Raw genomic sequence first — 21,020 nt, 5'->3', positions numbered from 1 at the left:
CATTTCTAGGGTAGGGTGATGAGCAATGTGTCTGCGTTCTGTTGAACGACATGGCAAGAGGTTCCCCACACAAATGTTTTGGCATCATGTGTACAAAAGATTGATTCAGTATTCATGGTAAATCAGCTTCAGTCTAAGTTACACTTGGATTCTACAGTGTTATAATGAAATGAAGGTTAATGGATGTCAGTCCTTATTTACGTTCCAAGTCATGCCTGCTTGCTTTATCAGCCTGTATACGTCCAAATCTTCTTGCACGAGAAAAATCCTATGTAATATAGACAAAAGTAAATGAGTGGGTGTTTTTCTTTCCACTTTTTTCTCACATCGATGTTTATTTCACACCAAATTACAGCTTCCAAATGTCTAAAACACAATGAAATCACTGTAATGAAAGCTTGATGAGCAACGCCCTTTTTGCTTTCGATTAATCTTGTTGCTCTGACGAACGAGGTCCCTTCTGAGACTCCATCATGTAAATTGCTGTATGATTCATAGCCATGCCATCCCTGCTTTATGGAGCACGGCAGCTTATGAACACTATCCAGAGGGAGCGAACCATGACCTTTTCAAAACAAACTCTGCTTTGGTATTTTCACGAAGCCGATCCGAAGCCCACGTACAACTTTTTCCTAACCCTGATGTGAAATGTGGAACGCATCAGCGCCGTGTTTAGACTCCTTTCGTTGGTTACAGGGACGGGCACAGAGACATCATCTTTGGATGCATAATCATTCCAGTGTACAGTTTCTCCCTGAGGGTCTCCAGATGAGACCTGGCTCTCTCAAGGTTGCTGTTTATGGCTGCCTGTGATGTGTTTGTCGGTGTGTGTGTGTGTGTGTGTGTGTGTGTGTGTGTGTGTGTGTGTGTGTGTGTGATTTATGAGGTTAAACGCAGCCTCTGAATCTGCACTGCTACTCCTGAGGTGCTAGTGGCCTTTTAGTCCTCTTTCTTCTCATTGTCGCCTCTTTCTTTGTGCATCTCCAGTGGCTCAAGACAGGCTCTCCATTGGTGTAAAGCAGCTTCCCCCACTTCAAAAAAAAAAAGCAGACGAAGAAACTTACAGCCATCTGGGAAGGCAAAATGTTTGTGTTGTGCCACAGTACAGTAAAAACACTGACACTGTAGAGATGAGGCGGGCCATATTGAGCTTTGGCTAAGCCTGGCAGGACAAACGCTCCTTCGTTCTCTCTTTTTTTTTTGCCTTCTCCCTCTGTCTCTATTCCGTCTGCTCTCTATCACTCACTCACTTGTTTGCTCTCTCTCTTTCTCCCTCTGACTGGCTCCAAAGAGGCTGTGTGCATGCTGTATGGTTGCCCTGGCTTTCCTTCTCTGTAGACAGCAGAGAGAGAGGGAGAGAGAAAGAGAGAGACGGAAGTCGGGAGTCGCCCTGGCCGGCTCACCACGCACTGGTCTGACCCCTCCTCTGCTGTCTGAGAGATTGTACAAAGTCTGGCTGCAATTATTCTGCACTGCTTCAATGAAAGCAGATAGTTTGTTAGCTTCATTCCCGACAGTTCATGTGTCAGGAAGACTATTCATAGCCTTCAAGAACACCAGGGCCTTTGAAATATCTAAAGGTACTGCAAAGACATTAGACTTGTAAGCAAGTGTTCCTACAAGACAGGCTACCTCAGGACTCCATTTCCTTTTATATCTCAAGAAAGAAATTGTCTTTTTTTCCGGTTGTCTAAAATATCTTACAGTGTCTCTGATGAACCACATGAAGAAATTTGCCTGAGCTTACCTCTTGATGTAAGTAATCTTAGAAAAAAACATTGCTTGAACGATAACCTCTTTAACTCACTTCCACGCTTATGTTCCTCTTCCTCTGACTGTATTGTTTTTAGGATTAAACCAATATGAACATTTTGTGACCGATACTGATTTTAAAGAGCTGAAAATTCTGATAACTGATAATAAATGGCCAGTTAAAAATGGTCAACAGACTCCAGTAGTCCATTTAAACAGAACTGACTGATATGATTGTCATGTAAGGGTGGGCAAAATGGCGAGCATATAACATCACAATACATGAAGACATGTTAACAATACGCAATATCACAATATTTAGTTTCTCTAGTTTGCATACATGTTGGAAAGGACAAAATGCACTAGCAAAACAGCAGCTCGACATTTAATAAGGCTGTAGAAGTCGGTACCATGATTTCTACTTTCATATTTGCAAAAATGAACTATTTAAGAAGTAACAAGAGGACAAATATAACAATTGGTAGAAGTAAATGTATTAAATAAAATAATGGCCTAATGGGCTGACATCCAATCAGCTACTTGTTACTGTGCAGTTTTTTGTAGCTACTATACACTGGTGGCTCTTTCTGTAGTTACTCTAAATCTGTTCATGCAGCTGTTCAGTGTTCTAGAATAACTGATGATACCCAAGGTATAAAAAAGCATGTTATGTATTGTAATTCATCATAATGAAAGCCTGTCATCCACACCTGTTGTCATGTCAATTGTCAGATATGATTCAAGTCTCAATTGTCATATTTCTTAAACTCAAAAAGTAGATACTGATGAAGTTATAAATAACAAAAATATTGGAAGATGGGGATTGAGCTTCCTAAAATTCCTAAATTCTTGGGTCTTGATTTAGTTGGTTTCTGATGATTGGCTCTTATTTTTCTTCATTTTCCTGGATTCATGTCATAAAAGGTTTTATTGTATTGTGTTATCATCATGCTGTAGATTTGGATGTTGTTATATTAACTGTGATGGAGTTTTGTGTCCACATTTATAAATGGATATTATATTGGTGTAAAAGTGGTGAGCAGGTCAGAGCTGGTCAGAGATGTCTGTTTGTTATGTAAAACAAGCCTCTGAATATCGGTGCCATGTCTGTAGGGTTTTAGCCAGTACCAGAAATATACGCTGGGCCACTAGTATATTGATAGGGTCTTTATGATTTTCATAGTAATTACCAAATAATTAATGGTGGGGACTGAATAATAAGCCCTAAGATTTATAAGTGAGTAATAACCCTTTAATTTACAGGGCTAAACAGCTTGGTCATGTGATGATACAGTACAGGAGAAAAGAAACCATGTGGACTAATACCATGTTAACAGAATTGTGTCACTAGTGTATGAGTCTCTCATTTTGCTCCCTTATTGTGACTTTAATTCCCTGTGTAATTTGTAACTGTGGTCATGCACTCATTTGTTTGCTAAAGTTGGAGCCCCAGGGCCAGGAAGCGCCGTGTTGGACTGACCCATGTGACTCAGCAGAGTGACTGTGCTCTGCTTTCTCTGGCCTGAGGCCATGCAGGGGTTAGCATGCTGCTAATTAAAGGCAGTGGAAAAGCCTCGGCACTCCGGACTCCTGCACGCTGACGTATTATAAAACATTTAGGAGAAAGCGCGGGCCAGGGATAGAGGGTGAACAGATGGGGAGACAGCAGAAAGCAAAGGGAGTTAAGTAGAGGTGACAGAGGGGCCATGCCTTGTGGCTGGGAAAAGCTGACATCACAGCATCAAAGTAAAAATAAGCAGTAGTTTTTCCTCTCTTGCTTGCTAACTTGCATTCTAGGCTGTGCTAAGGGGAAATTCCGGGGTTTAGTAGTCTGCAGGAGGTATTTGCAGGATGGAACTTTGATCTGTAGAGGTTATTATGTGCTGTGTAAAGCCACTCGCCTAGGAAGGGTCAAAGACACTGCAGAATTATTGAACAGGCCATGGGGGTCACGGAGTCAAGAGATGAGCAGCAGGTTAACATATGCATCAGAGGTGCTTCACTGAAGATAGATGTTTCAAAATGGGCCTACATGTTGTCTGGGGATTCCTGTTTCTTTAATGTACCTCAGACTTTCATCAGCCTCTCATTGTGTAATCTTTTCAGCCTCTGATTTTGTTGCTGTCTGGAGGATGAATGCTGCAAATGAGATTCCCCTCTTTCAAGACTCTCACTGATGTTTTTTATTAGGACCCCATTGTCACTGAGGACTGCATCCATTTATTATTTGTTAATTATGCTTAGTGTATTACTGCTGTTAAGCACATGCAGTGATTACTAAGCTCTTTTTCACACTTTATATAAATATATTTTGAAAAAATATATTTTTAAATTAGTTTAATTTTTCTTCAGGCCACTTCATGACCAGTCATTCGATTTGAAACTGGACACCCAATTTGCATGTGACCTAAATTCAACCAAACATTCATTATGCAAATGAAGCCCAATAAATATACATATCTCCCTTCCAGTTGCCCAAAATCTCACCATGTGGCTCAAAATTCATACGCACGGATTCACAAAATGGGTCATCTCTGCTGCTGCTGCGGTGGCACCCCAAGTCAGTGTAACAAACTGCTTCTGCCAGGCGTCTGTTCTGCATTTTTATGTAATGGAGCTGCGAGTGTGATACCCCATAAGGGAGGGAAAGGAAGGGAATGCAAATTAGATATCACTGTTATACAATGGATGGGCTTCCAAGATGGAGAGGAAACGAGGAGAATAATTAAATCTTGTGTTGAAATCAGGTTCCACGATGCTTATGTCCTCACATGAGCATTTATCCTCCACTTGCATGGAAAGGGTCATGAGGCTTTGTTGCCATTAATTGGCCTATGGATAAAAACAAAAACATTATTTAATGAGGCAATATTCGGCTGTACAAGTCATAGGAGGAAATGGCATGCCGCTGTTGTACTGAATGATTTTCCATTTAGTCTCAGCTTTAGTGCTCATCCATTCAGAAATCAATAGGTTATACCTAAAGGCTTTAGCTAGGAAAGCATTCCATGTTGTGTATATAGCAGTGGCCTTCTCTAGGGAAGCCTGTGACTGAGGACCGGGTCCAGGGTAAATCAAACCCAAGCCAAAGGCACAGCCAGAGCTCTAAAGCAGACCACTATTAAACCCAAAACACACAGAGGCTTTATCCTTATGAGGCAGGCAGCCCTTCACCCAGAGCCTCTTTAAAGCCTCTAATGCTCTATAATACAGTCATAGCATTACAAAACCTTTTATAAGCAGACTTATAAAAAGTAATGCCTTATTGTCCACATACAGTGTTTGGTTTTTCTTCATTTTATAAGACACCAAGGTCTCATGAATGGTAAATTGCAACTGTGAAGTTTTATGAAAAATTTTATAGTGTAATATTGGCAGATGGTTATCTAAAAATCACAATTTGCTATTAGGATTTAATCAGTATTTTGAGAAGGCAGTAATCAGACCATATTCTGAACAAGCAGGCACTACTTGAGGTAATTTGCATTTTGAGGTGAGGGCATTTTCATATTCATGCAAAGTGAAAGAAACTCAATCACACTCACTTGTACTTGAAAGTTATAGCATAGTATGAACATAAGTATAGATGTGAATATATTAATTATTGTCATTGATTTATTGTCCAGAATTTTATCATATAGGGGCACACATCTAGTTTTGCAATTCTTCTTCAAATGCAGTATGATTGCAGTATGATATGATTCCGATATCATTGTGCAACTGCCTGGAAGTGTTTTTTATTTTAATGTCACATGTATAGTGTAAGTACGTCATTTAACACAATGGACTTATTGTGAATAAATGCATGTTTATTCATTCGTTCATTAACATTTTCTCACTTTCTCTATATTTGACAGGCCTAAATGCCCTCCAAACCATTTTGCTTGCATTTTGTCCGTCATAGTGCTTAATACCCAAACTTGACCAACAGCTGCCACTGTTATAGGCTCAACTTTGCCACAAGGACCTTACAGACCCCTAATTGGCAGGTGAATTGCTGAGCAACAGTGGAAATGGATGGTATTGTCCTTCCTGTCCAAAGAGCAGCTTAAATATTGCTATTGAGGAGCAATACATTAGCTAGGATCTTCTACACTGTCAGAAAAAGGGGACAGTACGGGTACAGTTTTATTCATCAGGTACAACCCATGTAAATGTAGCCTCAAAGTTACAGCAGTGGTACCTGAAATATGTTATTCCCCAGGGAAAGGTACATATTTATACCTTTTCATAACCTAACATTTTAAAATAGAAAATAAAGTAAAAAGTCTGGAGTCAAGACAGGGTCAATTGAGTCAGTGTAACTTAAATAACAGAGCTTCAATAGAAAAACAGTTATATATTACATTCCCTAACCGAAGGCTCTGAAGATGTACCCTTGAGGGCACCACCCCGGTGACAGTTTAATACCTTTTTTGAGAGTGCACACTACAAAATAGTGATTTAACTGAGTGTTTTCATGTCTATGTGTCTTACAATCATTTTTAACCACAGAATGTCTTGGCAAGCTTAGATATACATGGATTCTTGGATGATAAAAAAATGATCAGTTAGAAGTAAAGGTAGCATTTAGAGGCTGAGTAAGAATTAAAAACAGCAAATATCAAGTTTATTTTATTTAAACAAAGCAGTTTATGGCACACTCAGTGTGATTTGGGGATGGGGTTGGAAAGCAGTTTGGTGCTGGAAGGCATCATTACTCTCCAACTAGTGGCATTGATAAACCATGTGGCAGCTCATATTAACTGTAGCTACATGAGCTTATACCACAATTCCCAGTGCAACAGATTCAGTCCTGCGTGTGTGTGTGCAAGTGCGCGTGTGTGTGTTTGGCTAATTTGTAAGTATACTCATTAATCTCTTTAGATTACTTTGCTGTGCAGGGTGTTGACTCTCACATCTCTCCTTCTTCCTACATCCCTCCTCCTGCAATCTGCACACCTCTCTCTCGCTCTCTCTCTTCTCTCTCTTCTCTCTCTCTCTCTCTCTCTCTCTCTCTCTCTCTCTCTCTCTCTCTCTCTCTCTCTCTATCTGACTCTCTGTCTCTCTCGCCTTCTCTTCTCCCCCTCTCCCTCCCATTCTCACGCTGGTAAAAATATCTGCAGACAGCAGGAACACAGCAGGCAAGGGTGCCTCTCTCTCTCTCTCTCTCGCTCCCTCTCCCTTTCCCTCTCTCCCTCTCGCTCTCTCCCTCTCTCTCAGACATCCCACCCATGTGATCTCCTAGGCAGGCTGTTCTCAGTCTCCAGCCCTCAGCTGGCTGCACCTAATGAGTCTTTGTGTGGCTAGAACGAATGAGGGAGAGAGAGAGAGAGAAGCAGGGGAGAGAAATAGACTCTCTGGTCTGTTTTTTTTCTGAGGCGAATGGTAAGAACAGTAAAGACTGGGCTGCTGAATTCACAGGTTTCTCTCCTGCACGCTCTTCTGCCTCCATCTCTCTCTCTCTCTTACTTTCTTGCTCCCTCACTCATTCTCTCTCTCTCTCTCTCACTCTCTTGCTCCCTCACTCATTCTCTCTCTCTCTCTCTCCCTCTTTCCCTCCCCCTTACTGCTGCTCTCTCTTTGGTGGGGGTTGCTGTATGTGTGTGTGTGCGCAAGCAGAGTGAAATGGGAGGCCTTCATTCATCACAACTCATCCAGGCGGCTCATTGAATCGGCTCATTCACTCTCCGCGGCCGGACACGGTCAGCGGAGGGCAGTAGCGTGCGGAGCGTGGCAGTGGCAATGGACACAGGTCAGTCGGTCCTTTAAGCCTGGCGTGGGGGCCCCCATGGCTCACTGTCGAACTGATGTGTCATTGCCTGGTTCCAGCAGGGCTTGGCTGTTTGTGGCTTTATTACTGAGGGGGATGAGGAGATGATGATGATGATGATGATGATGACGACGATGATGATGATGACATGAGCTTCTCTCACTGTTAGCCTTTTTAAACTACAGGGCTGCTGCTGCTGCATTCAGGAGCATTCAGGACTTTCCATAGCACAGGCATTGTGGCGGTGCTGTGTTGAAGGCATCTATACAGCGATAACTCAATGTGCAGAGTTCGAGTGCATGTGCATTTGCCTGTGTTTGCATGTTGCGTGGAGCTGTTCCGGGGAGTGGTTGGATTTTCTGTGCCGGGCTTTCACTGCAGAAAGGTTCAGTTGCAACATGCTGCAAAAGTGTGGCTGTGGAAAACTACAGCAGCTCTAGCCTGAGAGAGACAAAGAGAGAGAGAGAGAGAGAGAAGGAGGGAGGGAGAAGGATGGAGAAGAGGAATAACTAGCTGGGAGAGTAACAGCCCTCTTTCTCTCTCTCTCTCTCTCTCTCTCTCTCTCTCTCTCTCTCTCTCTCTCTGTGTAATCTCTCTGTATCCACACTACGGCAGTCAGCTCTTGTTACCTCTGGGCTACCCATGATGTCATGCCAATTCATTGTGTCAAGAAATGAATAGTTGCTCCTCTCACTCTGGTCTCAGATGCAGCCAGAGCCAGCGCAGGCTTTCTGCCTTAACAAGGAGCTCTGCCCACTTCAACATTAGCCACTTTTCCTTTTTTATGTATTCTTTTGCCATAAGGCTGTGCTAGGCTTGAGTGGCTTATCATTAGAGGTGAACGCGTGTGGATTGTTTTATTAAGTCTTTTCATTCATCAGCGCATGTCATGCTTTTGTATTTTGTGTGAAGAAATATGGTTGTGATTAAGGAAAAAAAAAACAGTTGTGCTCTGCAAGCCTATACCAGAATAGCTGTATTTAGCCTAATAGAGAGTCTGTTGGAGCTCTTTTCTTCAGCCATGATTTTATGAATGCACTTTGATTATACATGGATGCAGCATGGTGCTTGTGTTTATTTTCGGATCTTTGGGGAGGGGGGGGGGTTGTGTGCGGTAGAAGCTGAAACACACACAAAAATAATCAAAATGACACTCTGATGTGAAATCACTATTTGTGCAAGTATATTAGAATCTCCATGGCAACCACTTTTGGTATGAAAGAGCAGTGCGGCATCCGCTGAGGGCAAAGAATGCGAATGGATTTTCAACAAGGGGGAACTAATTATGATGATTACAAGGAAATAGACTTACATTGTATCCAAAAAACTGGAAGAGCCATTTTCAATTATCTCCAACCCCCCTTCACCCCCCACCCCCCAGGCCTTGCGCAAAAAGAGTAAGACTAAATGATAGATCAAGGGAACTTTCCTTTAATGGAAGCTGAAGATGTCCTTCTGTGTATTTTTGTGATTTTTTTTTTTTATTGTATTCAGAAATGTGGCAGTGAGAGTTGGTTTATAATATGCAGGGTTGATGGTAGGTATGCTCAGAGAGGGGTGTCTAGATTAGATCAGCCTGTCTGTGGAATACAGCCTGTAAGAAAAGTGGCTTCTGTACTGTAGGGGAAAGTGCTAGACATTCCACAGCAGCGCTGTATGCTGTGGTTTGGAGATTCTCCAGCTGCTCTCTCTCTCTCTCTCTCTCTCTCTCTCTCTCTCTCTCTCTCTCTCTCTCTCTCTCTCTCTCTCTCCCCCCCTTCCTCCCTCTCTCCATCAGCACATACAGAAGAACAATAGGCTTGTGCTGAGAGTCTGCCCCAGCGCACCCCACTCTGCCTGGGCTTCTGTAATCAGCCGATAGCACGGAGAGGCTCTGAGCCTCACCACATGAAACAATACAGCAGCATATCCCTCTGAAACAAGCCAGTCGGGCTGTCTCTCGCGCCAGATCCTGGCACGCTGCTAATCTGTACTGTCTTCTTCTTTTTTTCTTCCGTTCTCCTGCAGCTTTCTCGTCGTAGTGCCTATTTTAGTTTTGGAAATGAGAGAGAGAGAGTGAGTGAGAGAGAGGTTAGCAGTCAAGGTGTTTCCAGAGCTCTGCTGCAGGTTTTGGAAATCAGCATAGGATCTGGCTCATCTACATAACAAAAGGTTTTGACAAAACGCTCTGGAGATTTCAGCCATGATTACTAATGGTGTGCTGTGAACATAATTATGAGCTGATTAATACTTGATACTTCCACTGATTTATAGGGCTTAGTAATTTCACCTCATCCATTCATCAATGCTTTTAATAAAACCCAAAATACTGTAGGGCTGATTATCGTTCTTAGATGGCCAGGACCCAGGTTTCTGGAAATGTTTTTTGCAGTATGGTGTTGTAATGTATGAAGATATTAGTTAAACATGAGGTTACTGCCTGTGCCTTTTCTGAGAAACACCTCAATTCCAGTTAGTAGGTTTTTCTTTGCAAAGTTGGCTTGCAGTCAACGTTCCAGTTTATCCCAAGTGTGTTCATTTGTGTAGAGCTCAGGCCACTGGAGTTCCTCCACACCAAACTTGTCAAACCATGTCTTTATGGACCTTGCTTTGTGCACAGGGGTACAGTCATGCTGGAACAGGAAAGGGCATTCCACAAACTGTTGCCGCAAAATTAGAGGCATTTAATATTCTAAAATGTCTTTGTATGCCGTAACATTAACAATACCCTTCATTGAAACTAAGGGGAAAAACAACCTCAGACCATTATCTCCCCTCCACCAAACTTTACTGTTGACACTTTGCATTCTGGTGTGTAGCATTTTCCTGGCATCCACTAGAGCACATTTACTCTAGTGGCATGCTTTACACCAGTCCAGCCAGCACTTGGCATTGTGCGTAGTAACGTTAGGCTTGTGTGCAGCTGCTCAGCCATAAAAACCCATTTCATGAAGCCCCTAATGCATGGTTCATGTGCAAATGTTGCTTCCAAAGCCAGTTGGGAACTCTGTAGTTAGTGATGCAATAGAAGGTCATTTTTACACTCTACATGCTTCAGCATTCAGCAGCCCTGTTCTGAGTTTACGTGGTCTGCCGCCTCATGGCTGAGTTGTTGTTGCTCCTAGAACCTTCTGTTTCACAACAGTAGTACTTACAGTTGACTGGGGCAAATCTAGCAGGGCAGAAAGTTCACAATCTGCAAAAGTGGCATTTTGTGACACTGCTCAGTTAAATTCACTGAGCTCTTTAGTACGACCCATTCTACTGTGTTTGTCTATGGAGATTGCATGGCCATGAGCTTGATTTTATACACCCGTTAGCGATGAGTGTGGCTGAAACACCTGGAGTCAATAGTTTGGAGTGTCCACATACTTTTGGCCATATAGTGTATTATCAGATACACTAGAAATATCAGCAATAGAATTTACCTACCCGTACAATGTGCACATGTACTTATAACATTGGCTGCAGTTCACCATTTACTTTAGTAATGGCACTTACACAGTCCAGACTCCAGCTGTTCTCATAATGTATACATACATTAGCTGTCTTTTAAAAGGCTTGTGTATATATTTATTCTACTTTGAAGAGTGGCTTTTTTGAGCATTTTTTCTATCCATTATTAACACCCAGACATTCCCTGTGATCTTTCTTCTGCTCTTGGTTTGTCTATGAAATGAATAGCAAAAACACAAGAAGATTTAGTGGGACTGTTTTTTTTTTTTGGTTTTTTTTTTTTTACATTTTTTAAAGACTAATTATTTGCCACAGCTTGCTGTATATTTTTTCTGTGCCTGGGGCATGTTTAAAACCCACCGCTAAGCCTTTAAGTCTTATTTTATTTCATTTTCAACCACATGCTATTGTGCTCCTGTGATTAATAAATTCTTAAAACCAATGTTTTATATTACTACATGGGGAGAAGCTATGGAAACTCGACTCGAGCGTCCATTTTTTTCTGAAGCCACTCAATCAAGGACAGACTAAGCATACTTCCAGGATTCAGAGGTAGCATTCTATTAGTAGATTTTTTTCCTTCTCTTCCATCTGAGGCCCTTTGTGGCAAGGTGATCAATTGCCCAGGGAATGTCAGGAAGGGAAGAAAAGAGGAAAAGGAGGGAAGGAGGATGTGTGTAGAGTTGCCCATTGCTAATTGAGTGCTTTGAGAATTGAAGCAGACATAAGCGGGATATTAAAGCATCTTTCTCTTTCCCTCTCACATACAGGTGTGGTTTGCTGGCAGCCATGAGTGGAATACTGAAGAGGAAGTTCGAGGAGGTGGAAGGGGCGTCGCCATGCTCGTCGCTAAGGGAGTCCGAGGAGGAGGAGATATCGAGTAGTGAGAGCGGAGACAGTAGTGACAGCGTCAACCCCTCGGCCTCTCGCTTCACACGTGAGTCATCCTCGCTGTCCTCGCACAAAAGCATGTGATATCCTGAGAAACAGCTCACCAGAAAATAGCTTACACTTTGTGCAATTACCAGTGATTCAGCATTGACGTTCAGGCAACATGGTGTTAAGACAGAATCTAACTGTATGTCTACTTTATTAATCTTCTTTAATGCCTCTTGAATATGAAAATGATTTGGTCCTGAAAAACACATACTTTCTCAATGTCTGCTTTATCAGTCATCAAGAGCAGTCTGATGGAGAGGTCCTTAAAATGCAAGGAAATCAAAGAGAAACATACATTTGCAACATTGCATTAAAGAATTGTTGTCAGATCCTTCAGCAGACTGAATTTAGTGCTGCAATTTAATATTGATTTTCATCCATGTCTGTAGTGGGCCTGCAATAGGATATCCATTATCACAATAAACTTAAACTACCACAGCTCATGAGTTGCAGCGTCAAGTGGCCGCACTCCATGCCTGCTTTTTGTTTTCTGGAATTTGACTTCATAAAACAAGAGGTACCTAAGTATTCGAGAGCATGCTGTCCTAAAAACATCAGTTATTATGATGGCGGTGAAAACATGCTCATCGAATCTGTCCTGTTAGAGAGCACTACTCTATCACATTGTATCAGATCTAAAGGGATTGTGTTGCGCTGAGTAGTTTTTGAGAGTTTTCAGCTGTTCTAACCTGTTCGTGCAATAAAAAGCCAGAGCTGTCTATCTTTTAGAGCTTCTGCAGGAAAGCCTAGGCCAATGAATCTGTGATTTCGAGCTGCAGCCGGCAAAGCTACACCGATGAATCTGTGATCCGCCCCTCACTGAGTTCAGAGAAAGAGTATGTGGGTTTCTAAGAAAAAGCCACAGCTGAGTAAACCTATCCCCCATTGCTCATTACATAGCCTAGCGCACTCACTGCTCACTGAGCTCATAGGTAGCTGCTCTCTTTGCATGGCTGACGCTAGCTAACTGCCTGACGGTGGGACTCATTAATGATTAATAACACCAAAGGCGGCTGGCAGGGCTCAGGTTGTTAGTCCAGTGCTAATAGGCTGGCAGTGCCTCACTTGTGTGCTGGTACAGAGCAGGGAGAGGAGTTCTTCCAGCAGGGAAGGAACGGGTCCCAGAGGTCTTTCCACAGCAGCTAATGCAGACAGTGAGGTCTGTGGGGAGTTGAGTATGACTTCCAGTCATGCAGGGCAGACAAGTGCAAAGCTGTGATTTTGACTGTCCTCTACCCACCATGCAATGACAGACTGTACCAGGATTGCTCTGTAAATGTTGTGTTCTTGCATTCCTGTTTTTGTTTTAGCTCCATTTCACGTTGATTGATAGGTAGTTGGTTTTGACAGTGAAGGAGTGCTGTCACAGTCAGTTACAATCAGTATCTTTAGGTGAAAACATCAGTTATGATTTTCTGTATTCACTTGAAAATACTAATGTTGAGTCTTGTTCAAAAAAGCTAGAAGACCTTTGCTTCAGGTTTGTCAATCATTCATGCAGCGCTCTACAAATCTCAAAGCCCGGACTCCTCGTCCGACCATCTGGAGTGGCACTTAATTTTAAGAGCTCCATCACACCTCCTCACTGTTTAATGCTTTGTGACGCTCTTAGCCACTTAAAGAGCCCCTCATTAAAAATGATTGGAAGTTTATATGCACCAGATATGAACTACTGTGGGAAAAAACTCTAGGTCCTCCTTTTAGAAACCCCATCCATTTCACCCCAAATTAGAAAGAAATGACAATTCTGAGGAGTATTTTAAGAGAGTGCTGATCCATAATAACCAGACATGCAGACACCCACTAATCACAGTAGTAGTGAATAAGCTCCAAACACAAAGGGCAGCTGCTCATCATTTTTGGCAGTTGAAGTGCCAAGATTATGTAAAAGATGTGTACAAGAATAACAAGTGAATTATGTAATAGTGACCCATTTTATTGCCTTCTTCACATTTACTGGGCTTATGTATTTATGAAAATCTTTAGCAGGATTTGCTCATCTAGGCTGATGCTAGAGTCCAAGATTCCCCAAGCCGTGAGAAAGTGTGAGTGCGGCGCGCTTGTGTCTGTAATGAAATGTATTGTCCTCATGCTTGTAGAGGGGGGTGCTGCAGGAACAGATGGTTTCTATTTGTCCTGTGTGTCTGACATGAGGAGAGCAGTCGGAGAGGCAGTGGGAAACTCTGCGGATATTAAGGCCAGGACGAGAGATATTTATGTTGGGTATATTTACACAGACGCCACCCTCTTCCCCTCTTTAAATGGCCAAACAGTGAGAACCACAGGCATATAGGTTCTTAAAGGAGCCAGTGGAGGTTACAGCAGGGGTGAATGGTAACGGTCTATGCTGCTGCTCAGGTGTAGGTGGTGGTTTTGATTTATGAGCTTCATTTTATGAGGTAGTCTGATAGAGGGGAAAAGTGCTGTAAGGAAAAAGACAAAGACCGAATCTGCTCACAGCTGCAAATGGATTGTTCAGGGCTCATGTCTCTCTCTGTCACTGTTCAAAATCCTATCTATATTGTAAATCTTGAGCTAAGCTAAAGCTACAATAATCCCAGCAGAACTATATTCACATTATTACAGGTGCTTAATCTAAGGTACAGAGCCAAGTTAAGTTCCAGTATACCTGTACTGTGCAAGAGTCAGAGACCACATTTTATTTATATGATTTCCATAATAATTCCATAGTAATTACCTTTCCCCTTCCTTATGCAAGTGGATGATATTCTATCTAATCTCATAAATAGCTCCTGAAAAATGAACAACTTGTATTTTTATAGTTATAGTTTTATAGTAACATATAGAGTTCATCGTTTACAGTCATTACCGTAGTACATGTCTACATGTCTGGTGTCATTATTTTATTTATAACTATTTATACACTTTGTTATTTACCATCGATGGTGCCTTGGATTGTTCTGAATCCAAGTATCACCAATTCTAAAAGAATCTTGATTTTTGAATTTAATTAGAATATATGTATCTTTTTCCCCACCAGCATCCTCCATCCTGAAGAGAGAGAAGAGGATGAGAACTCGCAGGGTGCATTTTGAGAAAGTGACGGTGTATTATTTCAGCCGGCGGCAGGGCTTCACCAGTGTGCCCAGCCAGGGTGGCAGCACCCTGGGAATGTCCAGCAGACACAGCTCTGTCAGGCAGTACACACTGGGCGAGTTTGCCAAGGAGCAGGAGCGCTTACACAGGGACATGCTGAGAGACCACCTGAAGGAGGAGAAACTCAACTCCATCAAACTCAGGGTAAGAAACATATTTTTGTCGTAAGTGAATTTCATTAATTACAAGATATGTCCAAAAAAGATACAAGAAACTGTCCAAAAATATATATCTCTAAAATGGTAACTTTTATGGAGAGGGCAAAAATGTTCTTAGTTAAGTTAATGTAAAGACATTTTGTTCCATCCCATTGTGGAGCATTTCTATTTGTCCATTCATCATACAATGTAAAGAACATCTACTATGTCAAATAAAAATCGAACGAAGTAGAGATGCATTAATTCACAACAAGCTGTTTTTGCAGTTTCATTTCTATGTATGGACCATATGGTCTGGGCAGTGAACAAAACATTTTGAAACCATAGAAACATGTACACACTACATGAAACTCTTTTATAAAAAAAAGGGAGAAAATTTATCTTATCCTGAAATAGGCTGTTTAAGATTAAGCTCCAGATTGTATATGCGGTAATCCAGTATGCTTCAATTTACCAGGCAATAACTTACCCACTGAACTGCCCTTCTTTTTTTTAGCTGACCAAGAATGGATCTGTGGAGTCAGAAGAAGCCAATGCTCTCACACTGGATGACATCTCAGATGATGACCTGGACCTAGACAACACAGAGGTGGACGAGTACTTCTTCCTCCAGCCACTGACCACCAAGAAGCGCAGAGCCTTGCTACGTGCATCTGGTGTCAAGAAGATTGATGTAGAGGAGAAGCACGAGCTGAGAGCCATCCGGGTGTCCAGAGAGGACTGTGGCTGCGACTGTAGGCTTTTCTGTGACCCAGAGACCTGCGCCTGCAGCCTGGCAGGCATCAAGTGCCAGGTAAACATGCCTGTGGGTGCTATGACAAAATTTTTCACAATACACAATATCTATCACAATATTTAGTTTTAAGGTTTAATCCGTTGAAACAGCCAAAAACGCAAAAGTAGTGCCTCATAGGCCTGTGCCCGGTTATGGTTAACCACGTTACCATGGTAACAGTCATCAGTGATGGTTAAAACCCGCTTTCTGTCAGTTTAAAAAAAATGTTCATTTATTGATTTACTTCATGCAAACCACAGCAAGACACTAGTGTTATTCTACAATAGTGACAAATTTATTATGCCTATCATAGACAGATTGTTCTGGAAATGCATGCTAGGTGTAGCAGACAGATAGCATGCCTGTAGAAAAGCCACCCAAGTAAAGGCTTACATTTTAGGGCACATTCAGACCACAGCGTCAGGTTTCACACAAAAACAGTAAAATCAGGCAAAAAAATCATGTCTTGTCTCTCTTACAGCAGGCAAAATGGGCCTTTTCAGACAAACGGCATTGGAGAAGAAGGCATCAGGCTAAGCAGCCACAAACTCTCTCACATGACATTTGTAATTCTGTTCTTCCTTACTAGATTAATTACTGTTTAATGGCCAAATCAAAGATGACAGCATATTACAGCCACAACTTTACTGAACTGTGCTTTGTAATGTTCTTACACGCTGTCACTGTACTTGCTCCTGCATCTGCTTCAGTGTAATAACGGACAAAAAGTTGAAGGGAACCGCCCCCCTCCTCTAACCATTTACTTTCCACATGGTTACCCAAAAAAGAGAACTCTTATTTGTTTGGAAAAAATACAGTAAAAAGCTATGAAAACAATGATTTTTATTCAGGGATTCATGAACGTCGCATCACGAAATCCAGAAGTTTTCTTTGTAATCAAACATGCAGTCGGTCAGTGTGCTGACGATATTCACAGTATGCGCAGAAAAGGATGTAGTGATGTAATGTGAAGTCTTTTATTGCAATAGTGATAAATGTCATCATATCACCCACCTGTACATGTTAAATTAGCAAACATTACCATGACCTTTCTGGCTACCTGCTAACCAGATTATTTAGAAGGCTCATCTTCATATCAAGACAGGATAAACAACACGCATAGTCTTTAATGTATTTACCTGTTCATCCCTTCATTCATAAGATTTTGCCCAATGAAATTCTCTCTTGCAATGATCAAGGCATGCACACCATCTGTGGTAAAGTCAAATCCAGCTTGGAAAACTCTAAATGGCAGACTGACAAGTTAAAGTGCTGATTAAGATGTTACAGAGATAATGTTTAATTGAGATATGGCCAGATAAAGTGAAGACATCAACCACAAAATGGCAGACATGGATCGAGCTGATTAAGAGAGTTAATATAGCTTAAGAGGCCCCATGCTGACAAGTTGGCCTAATTTGGTGAGGTTTCAAGTTGAGTTCCATTTAAAAGTCCGGAAGCTAAACGCAGGGTGGTGGTGTCGTTTGTGTGCAGGTGGACCGCATGTCGTTCCCTTGTGGCTGCACTAAAGAGGGCTGCAGTAACGCGGCTGGCCGGATTGAGTTCAACCCCATCCGGGTGCGCACGCACTTCCTGCACACCATCATGAAGCTGGAGCTGGAAAAGAGCCGGGAGCAGCAGCAGCAAAGCTCCGCCCCCACCCCCACTGCCAGCGGTTACCACAGCGACACCAATGGCCACTGCAGCCCACTGGCATCTGGCCAACACGCGCTAGAATATTCTCTGTCTGAGTCAGTACAGCAGAGTGCCATCATGCACCTACAAGCCGTGGACGACATGGACGAGGCCCTGGAAGAAGAAGAGGAAGAGGAGGAGGAGGAGGAAGAGGAAGAAGAAGAGGACGAAGACGATGAGGAAAATGAAGACGACGAAGACGACGAAGACGAGAGCAGCAGTTTGTGCAGTCTGTCGGACTCGAGCACGCAGAGCCTGGCCAACAGCGAGGAAGAGGAGGAGGATGATGTTGACAACGATGAAGACAAAGCGGAGGAGTTTGAGGACGGGCTGAGTGCTGTTCCTGTGTCACACAGCGAGGTGGTTCCTGCATCTTCTGTGATGTGCTACTCAGAGAGCGCAATCACACAGGAGAACCAGACTAACGGCAACTCCTACTTTATCAACTCTTCAGCTGAGTACTATCAGATGGAGAACACCTCTATTTTAGCTGCTGCTAGCCAGGCTAGCGAGAGCTATGGAGGCGACTCCACTTCATATCAAGACAGGGTTAACAACTCTAATGGAGTGATGACACAGGGACCCTTTAGCATGACCACTGAGCATTACACTGACTACTCACAGCCCTCTGAGGAACAATATGCCAATCACCATTATACCCTCACTAATGGATCCTCAGCTGTTATTGGCTGCTGCGAACCAGAACAGGACCAAAGTGTCCAATCGAAAGGGACCTTCCACAGCCAGTCAGGAGAGCTCAGTCAGATGGAGTTCCAGAACTATCTAAACAATAACACACAGGATGGCTACACGACGAACGGGAACTGTTTTGTGGTAGAGCAGCCAAAGGAGGTTTCGTCTTTAGCAGATGCCACCAAAGGACCTCCAATGCTGGAGCCTTTTGCTGAGCCCACGCCAGTTTAGATACCTACACTACATCCTTGAGGAGGAGAAATCTTTCAACTGGTAAGGTATGAAGTATTTGATTGAGAGACCACACAGACTGACAGAATGGCCTTTGTTCCTGCACTTGAAGGAGTTTCATTTGATCACATTGACATATATGACAATAGAGAGAAGGATTCATACCATATGTATTTTTCAAAGAGCCAGGAAAAAAAATCAGTAATTTAAAGTGCAAACTGAGATCAGATAACATAAACTGTAAGCTTTAGGCCTGTGCAATGTATCTTGTATTTCAAAAGTAAAAGTTCTAGTTTTGAGCAGATATTGTGGATAGAACTTTTCTATGTCTGTGTGTCAGTGGTGCAAAAAAAAAAAAGTTGCTGTTCATTAATATGTTCGGGAAAATGTGTATACTTAATTGTTTTGATAAAAAAGCATGTTATTTTGTAGCTTTCGTTGGCAATTTATGGTTTTTGTAAGAATTTGCATTGATGTACTGTAAAAAGGTTGAGTTCTCGTTGTTACATATGTATATCATGCTTTTAAAGCATTTGTAAAAGCATGAAGCCCGCTCTTGAAATGTTTGCTGTTTCTGCCTTTGATTACAATACCAAAATCACAAGATTTTAGTTGTGAATATACTACATTTCATGAAAATAATGCACTTTTCCAGGGGGGTTGTGCCACACTGAATGGCAAATAGTCTTTCGCAGAGCACTGACAAGGTGGACTTTCTCTTACTGTACCATTATTTAATCCTCATCACAACATTCAGGTTTTTGGAGAGTGAGAGAAAGAAAGAGTTCCTCATTTCAGCATTTCCAACTATTATCTTTGGGGCTATACAGGGACATGATGAAATGCACTTTGAAGAGCATCAAGTTCATTGTAATGAGGCATTGCATATCTTTGAAATGAAGGTATGATATATAACAGTGTTTAAATTATAAAACTGTGAAGTCTATGGAAACAAAGAATTAAATACACAAATAGAATGAATATTTCTAATATTAGATTTGTAGCAAGGTTGATATTATCACAGAACTCCTTATTATGAGAAGAACCAGGTATCTGGTTAAGAAAGAGTTCTAATTTCTCATACATTTTAATAAGATAGCAGCATAAGATCATTTCCCTGTCTAATGTGCTACTATGTACTGCAGTTGAAAGAAATGCAGTCCAGTTTTACTGGAAAATCTGATAAAGATATGTTAAATTTGGTAGTAGCTGTATATTGAATTGACTTATCTGATGAGTAATTAATTTTGATAAATTTACTATATAAGAATGAATGAATTTTAAAGACTAATTAGTTTGTCAAGTGCAATAGTGTACTAAAATGGGTTTCATACAAGCAACATTTATGTTCAAGGCTATTTTTCAGTCCTTCCCAGATCTCAATTTCAGTTAATCTACTGATGGATCTTAAAATGAAGTCTTATTTAACGCACAAACGTTGTGGCATATGTCTTCTTAATGTTTAGAGGACATGTAGTCTTTGTTAAAACGGTCGTTTCTCAAAAAAAGCATAAGATAGGACAATCATATTCCTATAGTGATTTTCGCCAGTGTGCAGGAGAAACACAAACCTGACCTCAGCAAGTGTAGAAACATAATCCTTTTACAGGAAATAAGGCCATAAATGACTTACTTGTAGAACAAAGTGGAAACTTCAGACTAAATCATTGAACAAATAAGGAGAATCATTGAATGTTCCTAGAAAAGAAAAATAAATGAAATCGTTTGGAAGGTAAACAGGAATGTTGCCTTTGCTGTGGCTCGCAGAATCTAAAGTGAATGCCTTTCTTTTTCAGTCACGATCGCTTTGCGTTTTCTCCGTTGGGGAAAGCGAGAGCTCATGTCATAAGCTAAAGTCCTTATACTTCGGTTTTGCCTTGAAAGATAATGTCACAATATTTCTACAGTCTGTGTTTTTTTTGTTCATTTACCTCTTGACTTACTGACAGTGCTCGTATAACCTCATTCTCTGGTGGAGTAGGAACAATGTACAGCCTTCAGGCCGAAGCAGCCTGAGCTGAGCTAGCAGTGCTAAAGCCTTTAGCAACAGGCTCCATTCACCACACTGCAGCCCTGTTAGCATCCCCGGGACATTCTGTTTGCAGTATTTATTATGAATGATCTATTGAAATGTGTATTTATTGTGGTTTCCTGAAACAGTAGCTATGTATTGAATAAAACCTTTCTTTGCTAATGACGGCCTTCTTGTGTTATGATTTTAATAACTAACTAAATGTTTCCCCTTGCTTAAAAACAGCTTAGACCAGCATGAATTCCATGCCGGTCTGGTGCTGGTTTAAGCAGGTCACCCAACATGGTCATGCTGGTTGACCAGCACACCAGTATCCAAAACACATTTTTTGGTTTTGGTGGTGATCAGCTTAAAAAAAAATTCCAAAACACAACATAATGCTGCTTTGTTGTCCAGCTCTGCTGCTGGCTTTTCTGAAAGGGGTCTATGGCTAATAAACTG

General features: G+C 41.7%; 1 protein-coding gene across 2 annotated transcripts in view; it reads left to right on the top strand.

Annotated features, from left to right (window-relative positions):
- The window catches only part of csrnp3 (cysteine-serine-rich nuclear protein 3), a 33,916-nt gene extending 13,175 nt beyond the window's left edge, over positions 1–20,741 (top strand). The window contains exons 1-5 of one of the 2 annotated variants that reach the window (XM_036567459.1): positions 7,058–7,486; positions 11,710–11,876; positions 14,880–15,139; positions 15,650–15,958; positions 17,423–20,741. In XM_036567459.1, the coding sequence (XP_036423352.1) occupies positions 11,729–11,876; positions 14,880–15,139; positions 15,650–15,958; positions 17,423–18,547 (1,842 nt within the window). In that variant the 5' untranslated portion in view covers positions 7,058–7,486; positions 11,710–11,728 and the 3' untranslated portion in view covers positions 18,548–20,741. Of the gene's footprint in view, positions 1–7,057; positions 7,487–11,709; positions 11,877–14,879; positions 15,140–15,649; positions 15,959–17,422 lie in introns of those variants that run through there. The other variant, XM_036567468.1, reaches the window with a different exon arrangement.
- Positions 20,742–21,020: the final 279 nt, after the last annotated feature.

This window comes from Colossoma macropomum, unplaced genomic scaffold, assembly GCF_904425465.1.
Source record: "Colossoma macropomum unplaced genomic scaffold, Colossoma_macropomum, whole genome shotgun sequence".
Taxonomy (NCBI): domain Eukaryota; kingdom Metazoa; phylum Chordata; class Actinopteri; order Characiformes; family Serrasalmidae; genus Colossoma; species Colossoma macropomum.
The sequence above is the reverse complement of the archived record's forward strand: the minus strand, read 5'-3'. Positions and strand labels throughout refer to the sequence as shown.